Here is a 23,332-nt window from a genome sequence, read left to right on the forward strand (position 1 = left end):
CAAGATTCTCATTTTCCTGAGTGAAAACCAATGAGAAATGTTCGTTTAGCTCCTCTTCGATCTCCACAGGGTCCACACTCAACTTCCCACTTCTATCTTTGATCTAGCCATCATTCCATATAATTACCATTGCTAAATCATTTAGGGGGTTGTAATTTGCCAGAAACTGAACTAGACTCATCATACACATCCTGTGGCTATCAGGGCAGGTCTAAGACCAGGAATCCTGCAACAAACAGCTCTCCTTTTGACTCCCCAAAGCCTGTCCACCATCTACTTGGCACTAGTCAAGTGTTTCAAAGAATATACTTCATTTACCTGGATGACTGCAGCTCCAACAATAATCAGAGTTTTACACCATCCAGGAAATAAAAACAGTCTGCTTGGTTTGCACCATATTAATAAGTATTTATTTCGTTCGTCGCAGTAGTGAGTACCATCTACAAGATGCACTGAAGAAATTTCTAAGCTTCCTTCGGCAACAACTTCAAAGTGCACAGCTGCTATCATCAATAAGGACAAGAAAATTTGCATGGAAACACCATCACCTGCATGTTCCTCACTAAGTCTCTCACGATCTTGACTTGGAAATGTATTGCTGATCCTTCAATTTTTGTTGGTTAAAATCCTAGAACTCCTAAACAGTTTTGCGGTTTTGGTTTCTCTTGTCATACAGTGTGGTGGAGGCCACTAGGCTGATCAGGATATCCTATGCGGAGCGACTAGTTCACTTGTGTTTGTCTTAATTAGAATTTTGAAGGATGAGAGGTACTCTAATTGAAAAGTGTAAAATTCTAATGGGTTAGAAGCAGGGAGGATGTTTTCCCTGGATGGGGAGTCTAGAGCCAGTCTCAGGGCATTTAGGTTTAGGATGAGAAAAGATTTCTTCATTCAAAGGTTCTCTCACAAAGAATGTTCTCCCACAGAAGGCTGTGGAGACGAAGTTACTGCATGTATTCCAGAAAGAGAAGTTTATACATTTTTTTTTTAAAGGCACCACAGGGTTTTGGGAGAAAACAAGAATATGATATTGCGATAGAGGATCGGCCACGGTCATAGTGAATGGTGGAGGAGTTTTGAGGGCGGAATACCGTACTTCTCCTACTTTCTATGTTCACCATTAAATGCAGTGGTTCCCAGACACACTTTCAAACAAATCCTAAATTTTTTGCAAAAAGTTGTTTTAATTTCTTAACAGTCTCTTATTTAGTCTGAATACACTTTTATCAATAGTTTCTCTTAATCACGAGTCTTATGTACTCTTGTTTGAAATGGGGTTCATTTTTATTTCCCTTTTAAGCCTTCAAATATTTTCTTTACTTTGGATGATGTGGTGAAAGTGGGTGACTTTGGGCTAGTCACTGAAATGGACCAAGAGGAAGAAGAGGGATCCATACTTACACCAATGCCAGTGTATGCTAGACACACAGGGCAAGTGGGCACTAAGCTCTATATGAGTCCAGAGCAGGTGAGTAATGTCAAACTCAAACATTTCCACTGAACTCGGTAAATGCTAAGTTTAACATTGTAAAAGCTTCTTTATACTTCATAGATATCTGGAAATACTTACTCTCACAAAGTGGACATCTTTTCTTTGGGCCTGATCCTGTTTGAATTGTTGTATCCCTTCAGTACACAAATGGAGAGAGTTCAGGTAAATACCACTACAGAGTTATGTAACATTGATGAAGAGACAATGAGTTGTGAAGAAAGATGTTTTATACTTGTTGTTATTATGGGTTTTATTTTTTTTTAAATGGAGGCAAATAGATTGTGTCACTTCCTTGAAGGTCATTGTTTTTATTAAAAAAAAGTCAAAGTCCCAAGGAACAGTGCCCAAATGTTTGTGATGACATTAATGAACCTGGGAGAACTATCATACTGATGGATAGATGCTTATTTTGAGTTTACATGAGATTAAAAGGCAATAATTTTAGTTTGACCTCCAAGCAGAAGGTTCAAGGCCTCTGTTCAGAAGAACTAAGAGTTTACTTCAGAAGCAAGAACACTTGCTATCAGCAGAAAAGTTTAACGTATTGTACAGAGGAAGTCACAACAACCAAAGTGTTATAGTTTATCAATTTTCCAAGGCAGGCAAATTGGCTAGAAAGCTTCACCTTGTTAAAACTCCGAGCTTAAGCACTCAGAATTATGAAAGGTTCATGCCAGTGAACTTTGATAGGAATTGAAAAATTGTCTCAAGGTCAAAAGACAAGAATTGGAAATATCACTTAAGTAATCCATAGCATTAAACTAGGAGTCCTATTTGTCTAAAATAGTGTCCCTAAAAATGATGGTGTTTGAGAATTGGTTGAAACTTTGCTGTCTTTATCAAAATGTTTTGAACTAACTTGTAGTTTTGTTCTTTGTATAATAAACATATGCTTTTTGAGTAGCGAGTGGTAAGTAGCAAGTATAACCTCTCCATTCAAGGAGGGCAAGAGGTAGAAAACTAAAGCCAGTTAGCTTAATGTCTTTCATGAGGGAGGTGTTAGAATCAATCACTAAAGAGAGGAGAGCTGTGCACTTAAGTATCTGTATTTGAGAAGTCTGCATGGTTTTGTCCCAGGGATATAATGAAAAAAAATTGGTAATCTTTGTATAAGTTATTTGCATTTTGGCTAAAAGGGAGTCGGAATACTTGGGTTTCCAGAAGGCATTTAGTAAAGTGCTACATCAAGAACAGTAGCAGAAAATAAGATTTCATTGTGTGGGGTACTATATTAGAATGGATAGATGGTTGGCTGGCTGGCAGAAAATGGAGTATACATAAATGGGTCTTTGCCTGCTTAATCGGATGTGATGAGATCAGATGCTTCATGAGTCTTCTGGAGCCTCAAGATTTTGCAATTTGCAACAGTGATGTCAATGAAAGGCATGATAAGGGCTGACAACTGGTATTCATTTGACACTAATGCCGAGCGTTGACCATCACCAATGAAAGGCAATCTAATCACTGCCCCTTGATATTCAATAATGTCACCATCATTGAATTCCCCTCCTTTCAACATCTTGGAGTTACCATTGACCAGAAAGTCAACTGGGCTCGTCTCACAAACGCAGGAGCAGATCAGAGGTTAGGAATGCTGTGGCATGTAACTCACCACCTGACTCCACAATGCCTGTCTGCCACCTACAAGTCACAAGTCAAGAAGTATCTGGATGGGTACAGCTCCAACAATACCCAGTATGCATCATCCAGGACAAAGCAGCCTGCTTGATTGGCACTATATCCACAAGCATCCACTCCCTCCTCCAACTTCACTCAGTTGCAGCAGTATGTACCATCTATAAGATGCACTGAGATATTCAGAGATCTTAAGACAGTCCCTTCCAAACTCATGACCACATCCATCTCGAAGGACAAGGGCAGAACATATGTGGGACTCCACTACCTGCAAGTTCCCCTCCAAGCCACTCACTGCCCTGACTATAAGCATAAAAGTAAAGATTGGAATCTTCAGTTATGTATGGCAGTTGTGAGACTACGTCCCAAATACCATATGAGCTTCTGGTCTCTTTTTGTTTTACATGTAAATGCTTGGGAGGTCCAGTGGAGCTTTACTAAAGTATCAAGAATGAGTGTGTTGTCTTGAGGATAGGTTGCACAGGCTAGGTTTGTTTCCTCTGGACTTCAGAAGAGTGAGAGGAGACTTGGTTGAAGTACAAGATCCTGAATGGTTTTGCTAAGTGGATGAAGAAAGAATGTTTTCTGTTTCAGGTCAGTCTAGAGCTAAGGGGCAGGGTTCAAAGTTAGGAGGTTGCTCTTTCAGGGTAGTGATGAGAAAGTTTTTCTCTGGGTTGTAGAACTTTGGAATTCTTTGCCTCCAGAACATGGTGAAAGTGAGGTCATTAAACACTTTTCAGAGGATGGATTCTTGTTAGGCAGAGGAATTGAGGATTATCCAAAGTAGATGGGAATGTAGAGTTTAAAAGAAAAGAACAGATCAGCCATCAACTTGAATGTTAGGAAAGGTACAAGAGGTCAACCAATCTACTATTGCCCCTTGTTTTGTATGCTTGAATGTTCTTTTGTTCAAAGAAACCTGTAGCCTTGTATGAGTGTGTTTCTAATCACCATGGTAAGCAAAGTCAAAAGTCACATGACACTAGGTTATAGCCCAATAGATTTATTTAAAATCACCAAGCTTTGGAGGGCTGCTCCGAACTCACTTCAGTCCACCGGATGAAACAGTACTCTGAAAGCGCATGATTTTAAATAAATCTGTTGGGCTATAACCTGGTGTCATGTGACTTTTGACATTGTTCGTCTGCATCTCCATGGCAAGCAATTGCAAACAATTAAATATAGATCTGTAGAGCCATGTTTCCTTCTGGGAATGTGTTTGATTTAGTAATACCACTAATTGAGATAATTAAATAACAAATTAGACACTTGGTAACTAGCAAGGTATTCTCCCAGTTGACAAGATTTTAAAAACAAATTAGGAGTATGATGATTTTCTGTTGATCCCATAGAATACATGCAGTTCACTAAGCCCAAAGTGACAAACCAGTCACTGTATCACAGCTGTTCCACTATACAAGGTGTGCGTGTCTGTGTGTGTGTTGTGTGTGTTGGAGCTACTAGAGAAGATCTTTTCGGGGAGTGGTGCTTAGGTCAAAAACAATATTCTGAAAAATATTTTGAAGGTGAACAGAAAGGTAGAAAAACTTTTTTTTTTGACCAGTATGCCAGTGCTGCCCTCTGCCAAGTGTCACTAGATTAGTAATCCAAATCTCAGAAATAAAGGTATAGACAGCAGATTATAAATCCCACCATGGCAGATTTATGAAATTCAACTTTAGTAAAAACTGGGTCTTAAAAAAGATAGCCTAATGGTAACCATGTACCCACTGTTGGTTGCTATAAAGACTCAAATGATTTGCTGATACCTTTCAGGAAAGGAAATCTGCCATCTTTATCTGGTCTGGCTGATGTGGTTCCTTCTCTACAACAATGTGGTTGACTCTTAATTGCCCTCTGAAGTGGCCGAGCATGCCACTTAGTTCAAGGTCAATTTGGGTTGGACAATAAACACTGACCCACCCAGTGACTTTGAAGTCTCATGAATTATGTTTTTCTTTGAAAATAAAAAGAGGGACATCCAGGGAGCAGATCAGAGAGGTTTGGAGGCAGAGATGTTGGCTGACTTCATTTTTTGTTAATTTACTTTATACTTCTGCCGTTTTCCTTGCTGGCTTTAGTTAACTAGTGCATGTCAAAGATTAATCTAAGATATGGTCTATGTTGCAAGCAGTGTTTATCCATTGAATTATCTGTGAATTCAAGGCTAATTTGTAATGTTTAATAAAATTCCTTTCCCTTTTTAGACATTAACAGATGTAAGAAATTTGAAGTTCCCCTCTTTATTTCTTGAGGACTATCTTCAGGAGGTAAGCATTGGGCTTGGGGCACAATCTGATACTTAGCTTTTAATTGGTAGCACAAATGATCCGATGTTAACATGTTCAATTATATGGGCGTTAACAAGAACAACGTAAACCTAGATTATAAACAGAACTGGGAACTTTTTGTGAATTACCACTTGCTGGAACATGAGAAGATGAGGTGAAATTCTTGCGCATGTACCATGGCTTCCTAATCTCAGTCAAAAAGGCAGAAATGAGGAATGGAAAGAAGCATAGATCTTGTCATAGTCAATGGTCTGCAGGCAAGTGAATACAATCCTTAATGATTAAATATTCAAATATTGATGAGCTGGCCGTGTTGGGAGTGACCATCTGTTACAAGCTTCAAGCTGGGAGTATGTAATTGCTGAAAATAGTGACTAGTAATGCATGATTTCTATCAACTTCTGAGCATCACTGCCTATTTCACGGTTCTATAATCTGGGTTTGCCTGGAAGGGTTAGAGCTATTTTGACCAGGGAATATTAGTCACAGAACTCCTGGTCAGAAACTTAATTGCTTAACACCAAGCCACCTGAGCAGTACAAGCGGACTGACAGATGGTGAGGACAATGGGGAGGTATTTTGCTTTCACTGTTGAAGTATCATAGTCTCAACAATTTGCATATTTTTCTGCTGTGCTGCCTTGTGATTTTGCCTGTGTACTTATTTCTGAAGCATTATATGTTAGACAATCCTGTGTCATCACCAGGATGCCTTGCTCTAAGCTGTCTTAAGTTGCTGTAAAAAGTGTCAATGTGTCACAGATAAATATTCCTATTTCATGGTGACAATGATTTCCTAATAAAGTCATACACCGCAAAAGGAAACCATTTGGTACTCATTTCGCATACAGGTCGTTCTGCTATAATACGACAGTTGTATTCCTCTGTGACCTCAAGCGATAGAATATTCTTCTGGAGAAGATTACTATAGAAAATCACTATGCCCATGTGTTATCCAAGCAGCATCCACAATTCATTAATCATGTTAGAGTTAATTTGCATTGCTTTTACACGTATTATACCAGAACAATCTGTACTCTCTGAGAGAACAGTCAGTTGGTGTCTCACCTCTGCTGTTATTTCTCCCGTTGCATTGCAATTCCTTTGCAGTTTTTAGAGTGGTGATCCAATTCTTTTGTTAAACGTTGCTGTTTATTCAGTCCTCTACCATCGTTTTCAGACAGTACATTTCTGATACTGTCCTTGACTGTGGTGCCGTGACAAATCCTTGCCCATTTTATCTATCATGTTTAAATTCTTTCAAATTGGTTTCTGATCGTGTTGGATTAAAACTGCCCTATAAAAATCACAAATTACATCCTGTAAGCCTCTTCTCGTCTGTCTGCAGCTTTTGACACCCTTGGTTAAAACCCTCCTGCTGCAGCACTCCACTGTTAGTCATGGAGTTGTATAGCATAGCAACAGACCCTTCCGTCCAACTTGTCCGTGGATAGTTACATAGATGGGTGCTTAAGCTAGGACAAATGTTCGGCACAACATCGTGGGCCGAAGGGCCTGTTCTGTGCTGTATTGTTCTATGTTCTATGTAACTCTATACCCTAAACAAATCTAGTCCCATTTGGCTCACATCCCTCTTAAACATTCCTATTCATATGCACTTCCAGATGCCTTTTTAAATGCTGCAATTGTACTAGCTTCCATCACTTCCTCTGGCAGCTCATTTCATACATGCACCACCCCTGTATGACAAAGTTGCCTCTTAGGTCTCTTTTATATCTTTCCGTTCTCACCTTAAACCTATGCCCTCTACTTCTGGACTTCTCCACCCCAGGGAAAATTCCTTTTGTATTCACCTTAGCTATATTCCTTATGATTTTGTAAACATCTATAAGCCTCTAACACTCCAGGGAAAATAGCCCCAGCCTATTCAGCCTCTCCTCATCGCTCAATCCCTCCAATTCTGACAACAACCTTGTAAATTGTTTCCTGAAACTTTTCAATTTTCACAACACCCTTCCTATATCATGGAGACCTGAATTGCACGCAGTATTCGAAAGTGGTCTAACCAATGACCTGTAGAGCCATGACATGACCTCCCAACTCAGGTACTCAATGCACTGACCAATAAAGGCAAGTGTACCAAATGCGACATCCAGTATCTTGTCCAGCCAGATGGGACTGCACTCCCCTAGTTCCATTCTTCTCTATCTGGTTGTAACTAGATAATCATCTAAAATGGTTTCTCTTTCCAGTCCTGTACAGTTACTTCTCAGAACCCTCAGGAACCTCTCCTCAGCCCTCTGTTATTTCTTATGCTGCCCTTCAGTGATATCATCTAAAAACATAATGTTTAGTTCCCCATGTTGCCTTTGATGCTAAGCTTTATACTATGCATTCCCCTCTTTACACTGTTGTTTATCTGATTTCCAGTATGATACTAGTCTCTGGCACAATCCCATTCCTTACCTGCTGACTGTTCCCCCTCCTCTTGTCAAGATGACTGTGGCTCCACAAGACTATTCTCAACCCTGGTGTCATTTCATTTCAGTTTCTGACTGTGAAAGTTTGTCGATAGGACTGCCTCATTCCACTTCTGTAACATCTGCTCCATCCCTGGTTCAGCTGATTGCTGATGCCCTCCTCCAAAGCTTTGTTGCAACATGACTTGACTTTTCTAATACTGTTTGGGCTGGCTTCCCATTTTGTAACCTACCTAAATCCAAAACCCTGCTGCCTCTACTACGTCCTGTTCACATATCACACCTCTTATTAGCTTCTTGTCCACAAAGGTTTCAATTTAACTTTTGTTTTCTTTTCCTCAAATCTTTATGGACTAAATCACATTTCTTTCTGACCAGCTCAAGATCTGTAACCTTCACATCTCAGTATTCCTCTGATTCTGGCTTATGCATCACTGATTTTATTGCTCTGCCAACTCTGCTATCAGCTATCTAAGCCCAAACCTTTGTAACTTTGACATTCAGTGACATAACTGTTACAGAATCTGCAATTACAAACATCTATTTGGTATACCAGAAACTGAACCGTCTAGCCGTCTAAATGTTCTGGCTACCAGGCAGGTCAAAGGCTAGCTATCTTGCATTGAGTAAATCATCATGTAACTCCGCAAAGTTGATCCACCACATACCATATACTAGTCAGGGGTGTGTTTGAATACTCCTCATGTGCCTGAATGAGTACAGCTGTAACAACACTCAAGAAGCTCGTCCAAGACGAAGCAGCCTGCTTGATTGGCATTACAATCACAAATCCCACATCTTCCACCACTGATGCTTTGTAGCAGCAGTGTGCACCATCAATAAGATGCCCTGCAGAAATTCATCAAGGCTCCTTAGCATCTTTGAAATCCATGACCATTATCATCTATAAGGACAAGGTCAGCAGATACACCACTACCTGCAAGTTCCCCACCAATCCACTCACCATCCCATATATCGCTGTTCATTCAATGTCAGTGGAACTCCCTCGCTAATGACCTTGTAGTTGTTCTTACATGAAACGGACTGCCGTGATTCAAAACGTCAGCTTAATACTACCACTGTCTTTTCAAGGGAAAATAAGGATGAGCAATAAACACTAATCCAGCCAAGGCCACTTACATCCCATGATTTCTTTTTTAAATCCCTACTTTAATCGTTTTGTCTGTTGCTTTCCTCCAAGAAGATGCTGCCTTTTGACCAAGCTTTTTTGTCACCTGTTCAAATGTCTTATGTTGCTCAATATCAAATTTTGTTTCACTTTTACGAAGCACCTTATGACAACTTGGTGCATTTTCTGCAAGCTATTTAGTGTTTGTGGAGTAAAAATATTCTCTCAATTGCCTTTTTGCTAGTTATGTTGAATGTGCCATAACATTTATGTTACTGACACTGGTGTCAGTAGATAGTTTCTTCCTATCTTTTTTTTTCTCCTCCATAAAGTTGACCTCCCCAACTAAATCTTTCCTTAATGTCTCTGATAATTGAAACCAATTTATTAATCTCCTCTATGCTGTCCTAGGCCTTAAGTTTCTTTTGTAAGTTTTGATGTAGTATTGGTCACAATATTCTGCAGAGGTCTTTAGAGAATATATTTGCAACAAGGTGGAAGTTGGGCAAACCTAACAGTATGCTGTGTGGAAATTAACTTTTCTGAATTTTTGAAACCCCTCCTGGTACAGCATGAAATGGTGCGGCAAATGCTTTCTCACGAACCAGTGGAACGTCCAGAGGCTGTGGACATTGTCAACAACCCATACTTCGAGAGCTTTGACATTCCTGAAAGGCAGCTGCTGAGGCAGAGGTCACGGACACTCAGCTGCAATGGAGTCAAGGCTGTGAGGGCATCTGTCTCATAACAGTGGACGTCATCTGCTCAGCCTGCAGGTTCTTGATCTCTGACACCTTCCATTTCAATTGTTACAATGCAATCAATATTTGAAAAAGATGTCAAGGCACGTTCTGACCACTTTTACTTTGAAAAAATTGTCAAAGGTCTTCAGGACCAAGTGATGTGATACTAAAGCCTCTCACCACGTTTTCTACTATACATCCAAACTGATTCTTAACATTTTTAAGAAAATGTCTCTGCTTGGAGGATTATGTATTTGAAGTAACAGGTGCAGATATACTGATTTGAGGACTCATTTTGTCTTGTGCACCACAGTTTCAGTTAATTCTATTCTATAAGCACATACTGTGCACTCCTCTCGTGGCTGCACGTGCACAGTAGATCAGATGCATGCGTTTCAAAAGAAAGTGAAAACTGCAGTTTAGTTTGTGAAGAGGGATGTGTGATGCTTGTGGTGCTCCTAACTTCATTGCATCCTTATGTCTAAGGGCATTTGTCCAGCTTTCAACTGTAAGCCTGTATTTTTAGAAACTGAATCAACACTGCAATGTGGATTTGAAAGCAATACCTGCCCCTCAACCACAAAGTTTTGGGAATTGGCCTGACTGGACATGGTGAATGGTGAAGTTTAAAATGTATTTATAGTGCTGTGAGGGCACAATGGCATAAGTACATCTATTAATCATGCTGTGCAAATTTCATAGTGAAAGAAATTTGAGTTCTTAATGCAAGCTGTATCTTTATATTTGACATTTTGTTTACACTACTGTATTGACTGAAGATATTTAATTTCTTGTCCTGTAAATATCTTGCTTGAATTTCTGACCAGCTAAGAATAGATGAACATTCAGAAATTTCCCATGTTGTCATGACACTTCTTTCTCCAACTCTTCAATGCTTGAATGGGTAATGATTTAGTTCTGTGCAGCAGTGATCAGTTAAGGGAAGAAGGTCCCAGGCTCCGTTTCCATTAGGGTTTGGTCAGCTGCTCTTAATTGTAGTGCTACTACTTCAGCACCTTTTTGGGTTATTCCAGTGAAAATTCCAATCTGCATCTGATTTGGCAGAAGGCATATCCTTTACATTTAGATTAGATTACTTAGTGTGGAAACAGGCCCTTCGGCCCAACAAGTCCACACCGACCCGCCGAAGCGCAACCCAATTCAAACCCATCCCCCGAGATTTACCCCTTCACCTAACACTACGGGCAATTTAGCATGGCCAACTCACCTAACCTGCACATTTTTGGACTGTGGGAGGAAACCAGAGCACCCGGAGAAAACCCACGCAGACACTGGGAGAATGTGCAAACTCCACACAGTCAGTTGCGTGAGGCGGGAATTGAACCCAGGTCTCTGACGCTGCGAGGCAGCAGTGCTAACTGTGATCTCATTTTCATTGCAGATGTGGAGGGTAGGTGTTGGACTGATACTGGGCTATCATGCTCATTTAAGATGCAGTGCAAAATTCAAACCCAGTTTCTTTGCCTTGTCATGTCAACCAGGTTCATGTAGAACACATTGATCTGGTTGAGTATCCAAAACCAATTTGTTTCATTTCTTTAATTGCTAAGCAGTTTTCAACATTGATTCAAAATCAGGTTAAAAATTACTGAGCAGAATGCTTAAGTCTGTCCAATCTGATTATTCCTCCAGGACCTTTATCATGCTATTATATCATTTTGTGCATTCTTAAGATCATGGGTTTGTGTTGTTGTGTTCAGCAAATGTGTTAAAATTTTCAAATTTATACATCTATTTTGATTTCTGGCTTTAATTTTGGCTCATTATGGTGACCCCCATTTTAGTTTTTGTTCATCCTGAAGGAAAAGCTGTTTAATGTGCAGATTGTAACCAGTTTAAAAAAAACACCTGATCTTACTCAAACATATGTGCCATTAATTATTATATCAACTTTCTTCAGTACACAAAAACTGAGGTACTATCTGAATAACGAAAGGCTGTTGGGAAAGAGTAGAAATAGGATTAGTTAAGTGGTGCTGGAGTTAGCCCATACAGGTGAATAGGCTACTAGATTGTTATCTTTGCTGCTCTTGTCATGTTAAAAAAAAATTGTCAGCTTGCTAAATCAAACAACATTAAATCTTCATTTGAAATATAGTATGTTGGTACTACAAATGGGAAGTGGTGGCATAATGATATCACCAGACTAGTAATCTGCAGAGCCAGTGTTCTGAGGACATGATTTTGATTTTGAATCTACCATGCCAAATGGTGAAATCTTAATGAACAATCTGGAATTTAGGAAAAAACACCCTAACAGTGAGCATTTCACTATTATAAAAATTTACACAAAAGCCATCTAGTTCATTAAAGTACTTTTAATGCTAATTTCCTTCGTCCATTCCTGTCATAAGTTAGTTGATCATTCTTTTATTCATTGCTTATGTTATTGTCTCCTCTCAGAGGTGGAAATTTGTTATTCTCATCTGATTTGGCCAAGCTCTGACTTCAGACCCACAGAAATATAGATTATTCTTAATTGGCTCTCTAAGCCATTCAATAGGCAATCCGTTCAAGGACAAGTCGGGATGGGCAACAAATGCTGACCTAACCAGTGATACCCTTGTCTTCTACATGCATAAAAGAGGCTGTTAAAATCCAAGGATGAATTAATTATTGTTTAGGGTCAACTACTTGAAACAAAAGTGAACATAAGCATCTTAGGAGAAAGATGGAATTAAAAAGTAAAAGTTTACTTCAATCGTTGCAATCTTGTTTTAATGGAATTTGTGATGTGAGCATGGTGACAAAACCAGCATTTGCAGTCCATCCTAATTGCCCTTCAAGTGAAGGTGAGCAGCTTTCTTGAAGCACTGAAGTCGGTGGTTTCAGGACACCCAAAGTCCTGTTGAGAAGGGATTTTGTGGATTTTTATCCCGTGGCAGTGAAGGAGCAGTGATTAGAGATCCAAATCAAGTTGGTGTGTGATGTTGAAGGGAGTTTGCAGATGGTGGAGGTCTCATACATCTTCTGTCATTTCCTTTACTAGATGGTAGGGATGACAAGTTTGAAAGGGGTTGTCGAAGCTTTGGTACGGGTGCAATTAAAATTGTTCAGTTTTTATTTGCTCACCCATGAAACTTTGACTTAATAATATCCCAGAAACGACAGTGATTGAGCAAAAAAAAAGTGGTCAGGTAATTGAAAATTGAAAAAAAAGTAGTCTATGGAAATTAGCATGTAATTGGTCTGAAAGTTGAAAGAATCTGCAAATGCATAAAATTCAGATTGCAACACTGGTTGTGTCTTGCCAGGTGATTAAATAAGAGAACACTATGGGTAGATTCTTGTTTGTTTCTGGACTGTCCTCCCAGAAGGGTTTACTACCAATACAATTAACCCTTTGTGAATGGCAAGAATGAGGAATGTGGCCAAGATCTCTAAATCTACTGAGGATATTTTCTCAAAACCAGAGGGATGGAGAAATATGTGGTGGTGTTCCTCCAGTTTTCTTGTAACATTGTTGGAAGCTGAAGACTGAGTTTCAAATAGAAACAGAAAGAGGAGTTAACATTGAGTCACCCTGAGTGGGTACCCAGTAAAATGGGCACCTAATCTGTTGCAGGGGAAGGTGTGCAGTAGTAGAGGAAGTGATGTATTCGAGGGAAGGCTGGACAAGCAAATGAAAAACAAAATGGAACTCTGCTTCCAAATAGTTTTTCTGTCTGAACTAATTTTTAAGGATGTGACCCCAGCTGCCAGCAATGAAATAGCTCATTAACATTCAATATGTGATAGTCTGTGTGTTCCAGATCAAGGCATACATCTTGTAAGCATGAAGATCAGTGCTTTAAAGCACCTTGTTAGTTTTTATTTTATATCATTAACTATGTAATTTCCTCTCCACACTACCACAATTTCATTATAATCAAACCACCTCTCGTAAATGTCAATCTACTCTATACAGTCTAGCCTCTTCCTACCTTACCTCTCTGCCCACTTATTTATTAAGCGGTCTTCCCCAATTCCCACCATAGCGTACTCTTTAGCTCCTGTCCCCTTGATTTGGGAGTGGTTTCTGGTACCAGTACAACAGAATTTATCAGTCTGGGCTAAGGAGCCTGTTTTACAGGAGCAGGAACACAATAGTAAAGTTTGAACCAGCCACTCACCTTCTCACCTGAACCACAGAAGTTCATAAGATATAGGAGCAGAATTAAGCCATTCGGCCCATGGAGTCTGCTCTGCCATTCAATCATGGCTGATATGTTCCTCACCATTTTGCTGCCTTCTCTCCATATCCTCCAACCCATTATCTATTAACAATCTGTCTAACTCCACCTTTAAATTTACTTACTGTCCCAGCAGCCACTACACTGTGGGGTAATGAGTTCCACAGAATCAAAACCCTTTGGGAGAAGTAGTTCCTCCTCAAGCCTGTTTTAAATTTGCTACCCCTTATCCTAAGGCTATGATGCTTGTCCTGGAATGTCCAATGACCTGGTATGACATCATCAGGATTTGACATCATGTTGTCAGGGCCGAATTGCATGTACACAAATTGGATCCGAGCAAAATTATTGCACCAAGTGTCAGCAACTGCCCTCAAAAGTTCGAGGCCCACATGAACTCCATGTTAGAAATATTTTTTCAAGTCGAGTGAGCTCTTTGGGCTGACTTGTTCCTTTGCTGACATGAATCCAGTGGGTTCAGGATTGTCCTGTCAAACTTCCAGACTGGGCGATCTCTTCCTCTCTGTTGTATTTGTTTTACAGAGATGCAAATGTGACCTTTCATTTCACTCGGATTCATAACACATAGTTTGGAAATACCTACCATAAATTCCAACTCCCCCAAAACTTGGGATATGATAATGTAAAATTTGGTAGGTTATGCTATTCAATTCATAATCCAGAGCTCAGACTTAAAGTTGGAGAGTTTAAATTCAGTTAGTAAATCAGTCAGGAATAACAGTTGGCTTCACTGGTAACCATGAAACTCTCAGATTTGTTTTCAAAATTCTGACTCGCTGCTTTTTAGGAAAAGAAATCTGCTAACCTTACCTGGTCTGGTCTACATGTGAGTCCTGTTCCACAGAACTGTAGTTAACTCTGAATTGCCCACTAAAATGATTAGTAAATCATTCAGTTGTATAGAAAAAGCCAATAAATGTTCGCCTTGCCATTGGTGTCCACATCCTGAGAGTGAACAACACAAGCCTCGATCTGTAGACGAATAATTAGAAACAGGAGTAGGCTGTTCAGCCCCTTGAGTCTGCTCCACTATTCAATAGCATCACGGCCTATCAAACATTCCTCAATTCACTTTCCTCCATAATATTTTATTCTCTGACTTACCAATAATCTATCTTTAAATATCCAAGACTTGTGACCTCACAGCTCTCTGTGGCAAGGAATTTCAAAGGCACTCAACCCTCTGATGCAATTCATCCTTATTTCAGTCTTAAATTGGTGCCCTGTAATTCTGACACTATGCCCTCTGGTCCTAGACTCTTCCATGAGGGGAACCATCTTCTCAAACTCCTTTATAGATCCCTGTGTTTCAATGAAATCACGACTCATTATTCCAAATTTCAATGACTAGAGGCCAACCTTTGCTCTTAAGGCAATCTTTTAATATTAGGGACCATAGAGTCATAGAGATGTACAGCACAGAAACTACCCTTCGGTCCAACCCGTCCACGCTGACCAGATATCCCAAGCCAAGCTAGTCCCACCTGCTAGGACCTGGCCCATATCCCTCCAAACCCTTCCTATTCATATACCCATCCAAATGCCTCTCAAATGTTGCAACTGTACCAGCCTCCACCACTTTCTCTGGCAGCTTATTCCATACATGTACCACCCTCTGCGTGAAAAAGTTGCTCCTTAGGTCTCTTTTATATCTTTCTCCTCTCACCCTAAACCTATGCCCTCTAGTTCTGGACTCCCTGACCCCAGGGAGTCCATTTACCCTATTCATGTCCCTCATAATTTTGTACACCTCTATAAGGTCACCCCTCAGCCTTTAACGCTCCAGGGAAAACAGCCCCAGCCTGTTCAGCCTCTCCCTATTGCTCAAATCCTCCAACACTGGCAACATACTTGTAAATCTTTTCTGAACACTTTCAATTTTTACAACATCTTTTCGATAGGATGGAGATCAGAATTGCACACAATATTCCAACAGTGGCCGAACCAATGTCCTGTATAGCCGCAACGTGACCTCCCAACTCCTGTATTCAATACTCTGACCAAACACCACCTTCACTATCCTATCTAACTGCAACTCCACTTTCAAGGAGCTATGAACCTGCACTCCAAGGTCTTTGTTCAGCAACATTTCCTAGGACCTTACCATTAAGTGTATAAGTCCTGCTAAGATTTGCTTTCCCAAAATGCAGCACCTCACATTTATCTGAATTAAACTCCATCTGCCACTTCTCAGCCCATTGGCCCATCTGGTTCAGATCCTGTTGTAATCTGAGGTAACCCTCTTTGCTGTCCACTACACCTCCAGTTTTGGTGTCATCTGCAAACTTACTAACTGTACCTCTTATGCTCGCATCCAAATCATTTATGTAAATGTCAAAAAGTAGAGGGCCCAGCACTGATCCTTGTGGCATTCCACTGGTCACAGGCCTCCAGTCTTCTACATTTGAGCCAGTTCTGTGTCCAAATGGCTAGTTCTCCCTGTATTCTGAGATCTAACCTTGCTAATCAGTCTCCCATGGGGAACTTGTTGAACGCCTTACTGCAGTCCATGTAGATCACGTCCACCACCCTGACCTCATCAATCCTCTTTGTTCCTTTTTCAAAACACTCAATCAAATTCATGAGATGTGCTTTTCCCACACACACAGCCATGTTGACAATCTCTAATCAGTCCTTGCCTTTCCTAATACATGTACATCCTGTCCCTATGGATTCCCTCCAACAACTTGTCCACCACCAACGACAGGCTCACTGGTCTATAGTTCCATGGCTTGTCCTTACCACCCTTCTTAAACAGTGGCACCACGTTAGCCAACCTCTATATTTCTGGCACCTCACCTGTGACTATCAATAATATAAATATCTCAGCAAGGGGCCCAGCAATCACTTCCCTCGACTCCCATAGAGTTCTCAGGTACACCTGATCAGGCCCTGAGGATTTATTCACCTTTTATGCATTACAAGACATCCAGCACCTTTTTCCTCAGTAATATTGACATTTTGCAAGGTGTCACCATCTCTTTCCCTACATTCTATATCTTCCATATCCTTTTCCACAGTAAATACTGATACAAAATACTCGTTTAGTATCTTCCCCATTTGCTGCGGCTGCACACAAAGGCCACCTTGCTGATCTTTGAGGGGCCCTATTCTCTCCCTAGTTACCCTTTTGTCCTTAATGTATTTGTAAAAACCATTTGGATTCTCCTTAATTCTATTTGCAAAGCTATCTCATGTCCCCTTTTTGCCCTCCTGATTTCCCTCTTAAGTATACTCCTACTTCCTTTGTACTCTTCTAAGATTCACTCGATCTATACCTTACATACACATCCTTTCTTTTCTTAACCAAACCCTCAATTTCTTTAGTCATCCAGCATTCCCTATACCTACCAGCCTTTCCTTTCACCCTAACAGGAATATGCTTTCTCTGAATTCTCGTTATCTCATTTCTGAAGGCTTTCCATATTCCAGCCGTCCCTTTACCTGCGAACATCTGCGCCCAATCAGCTTTCGAAAGTTCTTGCCTAATACCGTCAAAATTTGCCTTTCTCCAATTTAGAACTTCAACTTTTAGATCTGGTCTATCCTTTTCCATCACTATTTTAAATGGTCGCTGGCCCCAAAGTGCTCCCCCACTGACACCTCAGTCACCTGCCTGCTTTATTTCCCATGAGTAGATCAAGTTTTGTACCTTCTCTAGTAGGTACATCCACATACTGAATCAGAAAATTTTCTTGTACACACTGAACAAATTCCTGTTCATCTAATTCCTTAACACTGTCTATGTTTGGAAAGTTAAAATCCCCTACCATATCCAGTCTATTATTCTTACAGATAGCTGAGATCTCTTTATAAGTTTGTTTCTCAATTTCCCTCTGACTATTAGGAGGTCTATAATACTAGTGAACCTGCTTTGAACTGCCTCCAATGAAATAATATCTTAAATAGGGGGAAACCAAAAACATTCATGGGAGCATAGGGTGCATCTTGTACAATAAGACTACCCTACTCTACTCCAACCCTCTTTAAATAAAGCATAATTGAGGCATTTAGCTAGATACATGAACAGGCAGGAAATACAACAAAACAAACCCATGTGTAAGCAGATGGGATTAGTTTACAATGGCATCATGGTTGGCAGAGACATGGTGTACTGAACCTCCTCCTGAAATGTACTATGTTTTATGTCCTATGGGCCAATATTCAATTAGCCTTCCTGGTTACCTGCTGTATATAGTCTTACGCAGTCATTGCAGACATCTGTACTGACCTCGCTATGATTGAGGTGCTGGTGTTGGTTTGGGCTGAACGAAGTCAGAAGTCACATGACACCAGATTATAGTCCACCAAGTTTATTTGAAAAACTTTAACAATGCTGCACCTTTGTCAAATGAAGTGGAGGGAACCGCACAGGCGCAGAATTTATATGCAGAGAGATAGTGGTAAGATAATTCCAGGTAATGAAAAGTGTCAATAGATAAGTACAAATGGTGTGTGTCTGTCTGTGTGTCTGTCTGTGTGTCTGTCTGTGTGTCTGTCTGTGTGTCTGTCTGTGTGTCTGTCTGTGTGTCTGTCTGTGTGTCTGTCTGTGTGTCTGTCTGTGTGTCTGTCTGTGTGTCTGTGAAGGAAAGCAAGTGAAAGGATGATCTATGATCCAATTAATTAAGGTAGAGAAAGAATTTTAAAAAAATCAAAAATAAGATGGTGCTAGAGTCAAACCAAATGACTAAAATAGCATGATAGGTATAAGAGTCATATGACGAGGGTCTAACCAAAGTAAGAATGCAAAACTGTGCAAACTAATTAAAGGTAGAGAGATAATAAGTTATCAAGGTGATGGTGTCAAAACAGAATAATAAGGAAGATTTCACACAGAATAATATGGTGAGGTTATATGTAGCACATCATAAACCCAAGATCACAGTTGAAGCCGTCCTCATGGTGGCGGAGCTTGGCCATCAATGTTTGCTCAGCAATTCAGCGTTTTGGTGTGTTTTCAAGGCTGCCTTGGAGGATGATTTCAGCTGTTGACATTCTACTCACACCAGTTGACACTTTTGATCACCTGCAAAGACTTAGTCAGCCTGTTGACACTCCATTCTCACTATTTATACTTAATTTTTGACACTTGTCATTGCCTGGAATTATCTTGCCATTATCTCTCCGCATATAAATTCTGTGCGTATGCTGTTCCCTCCACTTCACCTGACAGAGGTGCAGTTTGACTGTAACCTGATGTTGTGAGACTTCAGATTTCTAGTATTGCCAGCTCAATTAATTTACAATCCATAGTCTTTCCTTCTTTATCTTGAAATACTCCATGATTTTGGTTCCACTTGGTCATACCTGTTTGTTACAAACCACGAGATTTTGAGCAAAGTTCTTTGGCAGATTTGAACAAGATGACCTTTGAAGTTGCACACAAGTGCTGTGGTCTTCCCACTGACCCCGCCCCTAAAAAAAAAATTAGACTGGTAGGGCCAAATGCCTGTTCCTGTGACCTGTAAACTGTTATCCTACATTTTCTGTATGGCTGCTAGCTGTGCATTCTGTTCTTGGATCTGGCTTTTATTTGTAACTTCCAGCATTTTCAAATGCTTGTTTATAAATTAAGTACACATCCAGTTTCTTCCTCATTTTTTTTTGTTTTCTAACCTAGTTATTTTCGGTCAACAACTGTAACACACTAGTCTTGCCTAAATTTTGATGCATTGTTATTGGTTTGAGGTGAATTTAGCCTACTGGTACTGACTAGGCTGTAACCCAGGATGTGAATTTGTATTTTGTTACCGGTCCTAATGTCTGATTCACTCCTGACTGTGTCTAATCAACAAAGCTCCCATTTGCCTTGCTTTTCAGATTATGCAGAAACACATCAAAAATCCCTCTTTTCCTGAATTTAATTTGGGTTGGATCATGTGAAGTAGCCTTTTAAAAGATTTGTGCATGAGAATTGCTTTCACCAAGGTGAATGTGACAAATGAAAACCACTTTAATATATCTGCGTCTTTTAAAAAGATAAAATTTGCCGCCATTTATACAGTGTGATACAGAGAAGTAAGTTAAGGTAATGGTGAGACTGCTGAATGGTGCAGTGAGTGATGTTGCATGCCTTGTATTGGTATAACCATTTATTGTGTGCACTCTTTCTGGGACAACAGTCCTGCTCTAGTGTCAGGTACATCAGATTTAAAAGTGCACATAGTTTATACAATTCAAGTGTATGGTGCACTGTTTTAATTCTGAAGTATGAATTTTATAAATGCACTTTTTACTCATGAATGTTAATATTGTTCTTAAAAACGTTCAATCATAATCTTGCTCATTAAGGATCATAATTCAAAGAGGACTTGCATAAACATTTTTTTAAAGTACTTGTATTGTGGACTTAATAAAACCTCTTACTTCTGATATTTGTGTACAATCAGAGGCAGCTGTTTTGATGGTCAAGGGCATAGTCTGAAATGATTCTTGATCTGAAAGCATTGAAGCTGGGAGAAGGTGGTGTAAACATTTCCTGGTTAGGAGCCATTACCATTAATACTTAGCTCAGTATGGGAGGGCTGAATCTGCTATTTGAATTTCCATTAGACTGACTATTTGTGGAAGGGGAGATTTGAAGGGTTACTAAATCCATTGTCATATCCTGGGAGTATACAGACTATGTGGTCATATTTACTGAACAGATAATCCACAAACCTGGTAATAATCCAGAGACTGGCTCAAATCCTGACTTGGAAGCTGGAAAAGTTTAAAGCCTATTGTATGGGAAAATGGAATAAAGTGCTAGTATCAGAACCTTGAACCCAGAGAGTTGTGGTAAAAATTTACCTCACTTACTGATGCATTTTAGTGAAGGAAATTTGTCCTTTGCCTGGTCTGTGACTGTCTTGATCTCCCTCCTGAAATGAACCAAGAAGCCATTCAGTTGTATTCGCAAAAATGGCTAACTGTCAAATTATGTCCATTTCGGAATTAAGAACAATGACCAGCAGGCAGCTCAGTGGTTAGAGTGGTGCTGAAAAACACAGCAGGTCAGGCAGCATCCAAGGAGCAGGAGAATCGATGTTTCGGGCAAAAGCCCTTCATCAGGAATGAGGCTGTGAGCTGAGGGGGTGGGGAGCGATGGGACTGAGGCATTGATGCACGGCATCAATGTGGATTTCACCAGTTTCCTAATTTTCCCCTCCCCCCACCTTATCCCTGTTCCAACCTTACAACTCGGCACGGCCTCATGACCGGTCCTATCTGTCCATCTTCCTTCCCACCTATCCGCTCCACCCTCCTCTCTGACCTCTCGCCTTTACCCCTACTTACATCTACCTATCGCACTCTCAGCTACCTCCCCTCCCATTTATCTCAAGACCCCCTCAGCCTCATTCCTGATGAAGGGCTTTTGCCTGAAACGTCGATTCTCCTGCTCCTTCGATGCTACCTGACCTGCTTTTCCAGCATCACACACTTGACACTAATCTCCAGCATCTGTAGTCCTCACTTGCACCTAACTCAGTGGTTAGCACCACTGCCTCAGTGTCACAAAATTGGATTTGATTCCATTCTCTGGTGTCTGTGTGGAGTTTGCACATTATCCCTGTATCTGCCTGGGTTTCCTCCGTGCTGCGGTTTCCTCCCACAGTTCAAAGATGTGCAAGTTGGTGGATTGGCCATGCTAAATTACTCAGTGTCTAAGGTTGTGTAGGCTAGGTAGATTCGCTATGGGAAATGTAGGGTTGCAGGGATAAAGTGGGGGAAATGGGTCTGTGTAAGGTCCTGTTCGGAGGGTCTGTGTGGATTCGATGGGGCAAACAGCCTGTTTCCACACTAGGGATTCTGTGATCACACCAATCTTTTTTAAATTCATGGGAAGTGTTTTTTTTATACTGGAAATAACTTCTTTTTGGTATTTTTCAAAGGTAAAGCAATATTTTTGGCATGAAGAGCACTTCCCAACTCCATTATTATTTTAAACCTCATTGATGGGATGTGGCCAGCCATTCTCCATTCCTAATTGTCCTCGAGAATCTTTGTTTGAGGGCTGTTATGCAGTGTAGTGTCCCTACCTCTGAGCCAGAAAGCCTGAGTTCAAGTCCCAACTGCTCCAGAAATGTCATAACATTTCTGAAGAGGCTGTTTTTTTAGTGAGTGATTGCATTTGTTGACACCACGGACTTTATGCATTAGCCTTCCCCTCAAAATCTGTGCTTCGGGTTTTTTTTTGAGAGTTGGCTTGCCAGTTAAATTAAAAATGGTGGTGACCAAATAACCTGACTTATTGTATGTACTTGGTTGTTGCCTTTTTTGACAGGGCATTTTGCAAAGGGTAGATGCATAGACTTCACGTGCCAAATGGTGTCAATAATACGGCTATTTAATAAGCTCGTTCGGTAGACCTTACAGTTTGCTTCTTTAAGTAGAAATAATATGCGACTGTCTTTTTGTTATTGATAGCCTTTGCATAGAACACTGGTTATACACCAGCTCCCTCAAGATGGGGTTAACTGTCGGAAAGAAACATGACTGTGCTGAATCCTCGTGTGGGAATCATAATGTCCCATTTCTGCCACTGTGTACATTAAGCCTCTCCTGTTTGTTTTTCTACAATAAACGCATTTTTCTTGAGTCGGAAGGCAAATTGATATTCAGAATAATTGTTTAGAATCATTCAGGATTGTGCAATAGCATTTTGCATTTTAAAATGTATTTTATAAAGGAAATGTTGAGTAGATTCAATTGCAGAGGATTAGATTTTCTTTGTCATACGGTGTAAATCTGTATTATTATTCTTCATTATCAATCCATTTTGGGTTGTTGACATTGGCAGTGCACTCCTTGCAATAATTGGTGTATTGCAGCATTGTGACTTCATAAAAGTCTAAAAATTCAATAAAATATTGAATTGTACCTTCTGTAACTGGGCTTTTTATTTACCAAATGCAAACTGGTTGGTTAACTTTATAGGATGTACTTTCCATGACATTACTGAGAAAATGTCCTAAATACGAGCAATACAGACTGTGGGATGCTCAGGTTCTGTCAATAGTCCCATGTTTGTTAACCTACAAAGAAAGTGGGCATGGGGAGAGGATGAGGCAGACACCTGATGGTACTGTTTTGAATTGAGGTTAAGGCTGTAGAGGTACATTATATTAAGCATTGCTTGTATGACCTAGGAGCCCCTTTCAAGCATGGCAGCCTGTGCCACCTATGTGGCAGAAGATGACAGTGGATTGAGAGGGTGTACAGTACACTTGCATTTCCGTTTTCTTCAGCCAGCTGAGTTTTTCATTTCTGCTCGCCTCTTCTCATTCCCTTCCAAATAGTCAGTTCCTAGAGACCATGCCATCCGTGACTATCTCCCAGGCTCAGTGTATACCCCCTCAGTGTACATCTCCCTTTCAAGTTGTTATGGATGATAGTTGGTCATGAG

General features: G+C 40.3%; 1 protein-coding gene across 3 annotated transcripts in view; it reads left to right on the forward strand.

The window, feature by feature from the left end:
• Positions 1-22,806, forward strand: part of eif2ak3 (eukaryotic translation initiation factor 2-alpha kinase 3) — a 95,534-nt gene extending 72,728 nt beyond the window's left edge. For all 3 annotated transcript variants that reach the window (XM_043698574.2, XM_043698669.2, XM_043698756.2), the window contains exons 14-17: positions 1,301-1,468; positions 1,553-1,654; positions 5,335-5,397; positions 9,559-22,806. In XM_043698574.2, coding sequence (XP_043554509.2) covers positions 1,301-1,468; positions 1,553-1,654; positions 5,335-5,397; positions 9,559-9,735 — 510 coding nt within the window. In that variant the 3' untranslated portion in view covers positions 9,736-22,806. The remainder of the gene's footprint in view (positions 1-1,300; positions 1,469-1,552; positions 1,655-5,334; positions 5,398-9,558) is intronic.
• The last annotated feature ends 526 nt before the right edge of the window (positions 22,807-23,332 follow it).

This window comes from Chiloscyllium plagiosum, unplaced genomic scaffold, assembly GCF_037043375.1.
Source record: "Chiloscyllium plagiosum isolate Xiang-an unplaced genomic scaffold, Cpla_swu_hap1 HiC_scaffold_1, whole genome shotgun sequence".
NCBI lineage: Eukaryota > Metazoa > Chordata > Chondrichthyes > Orectolobiformes > Hemiscylliidae > Chiloscyllium > Chiloscyllium plagiosum.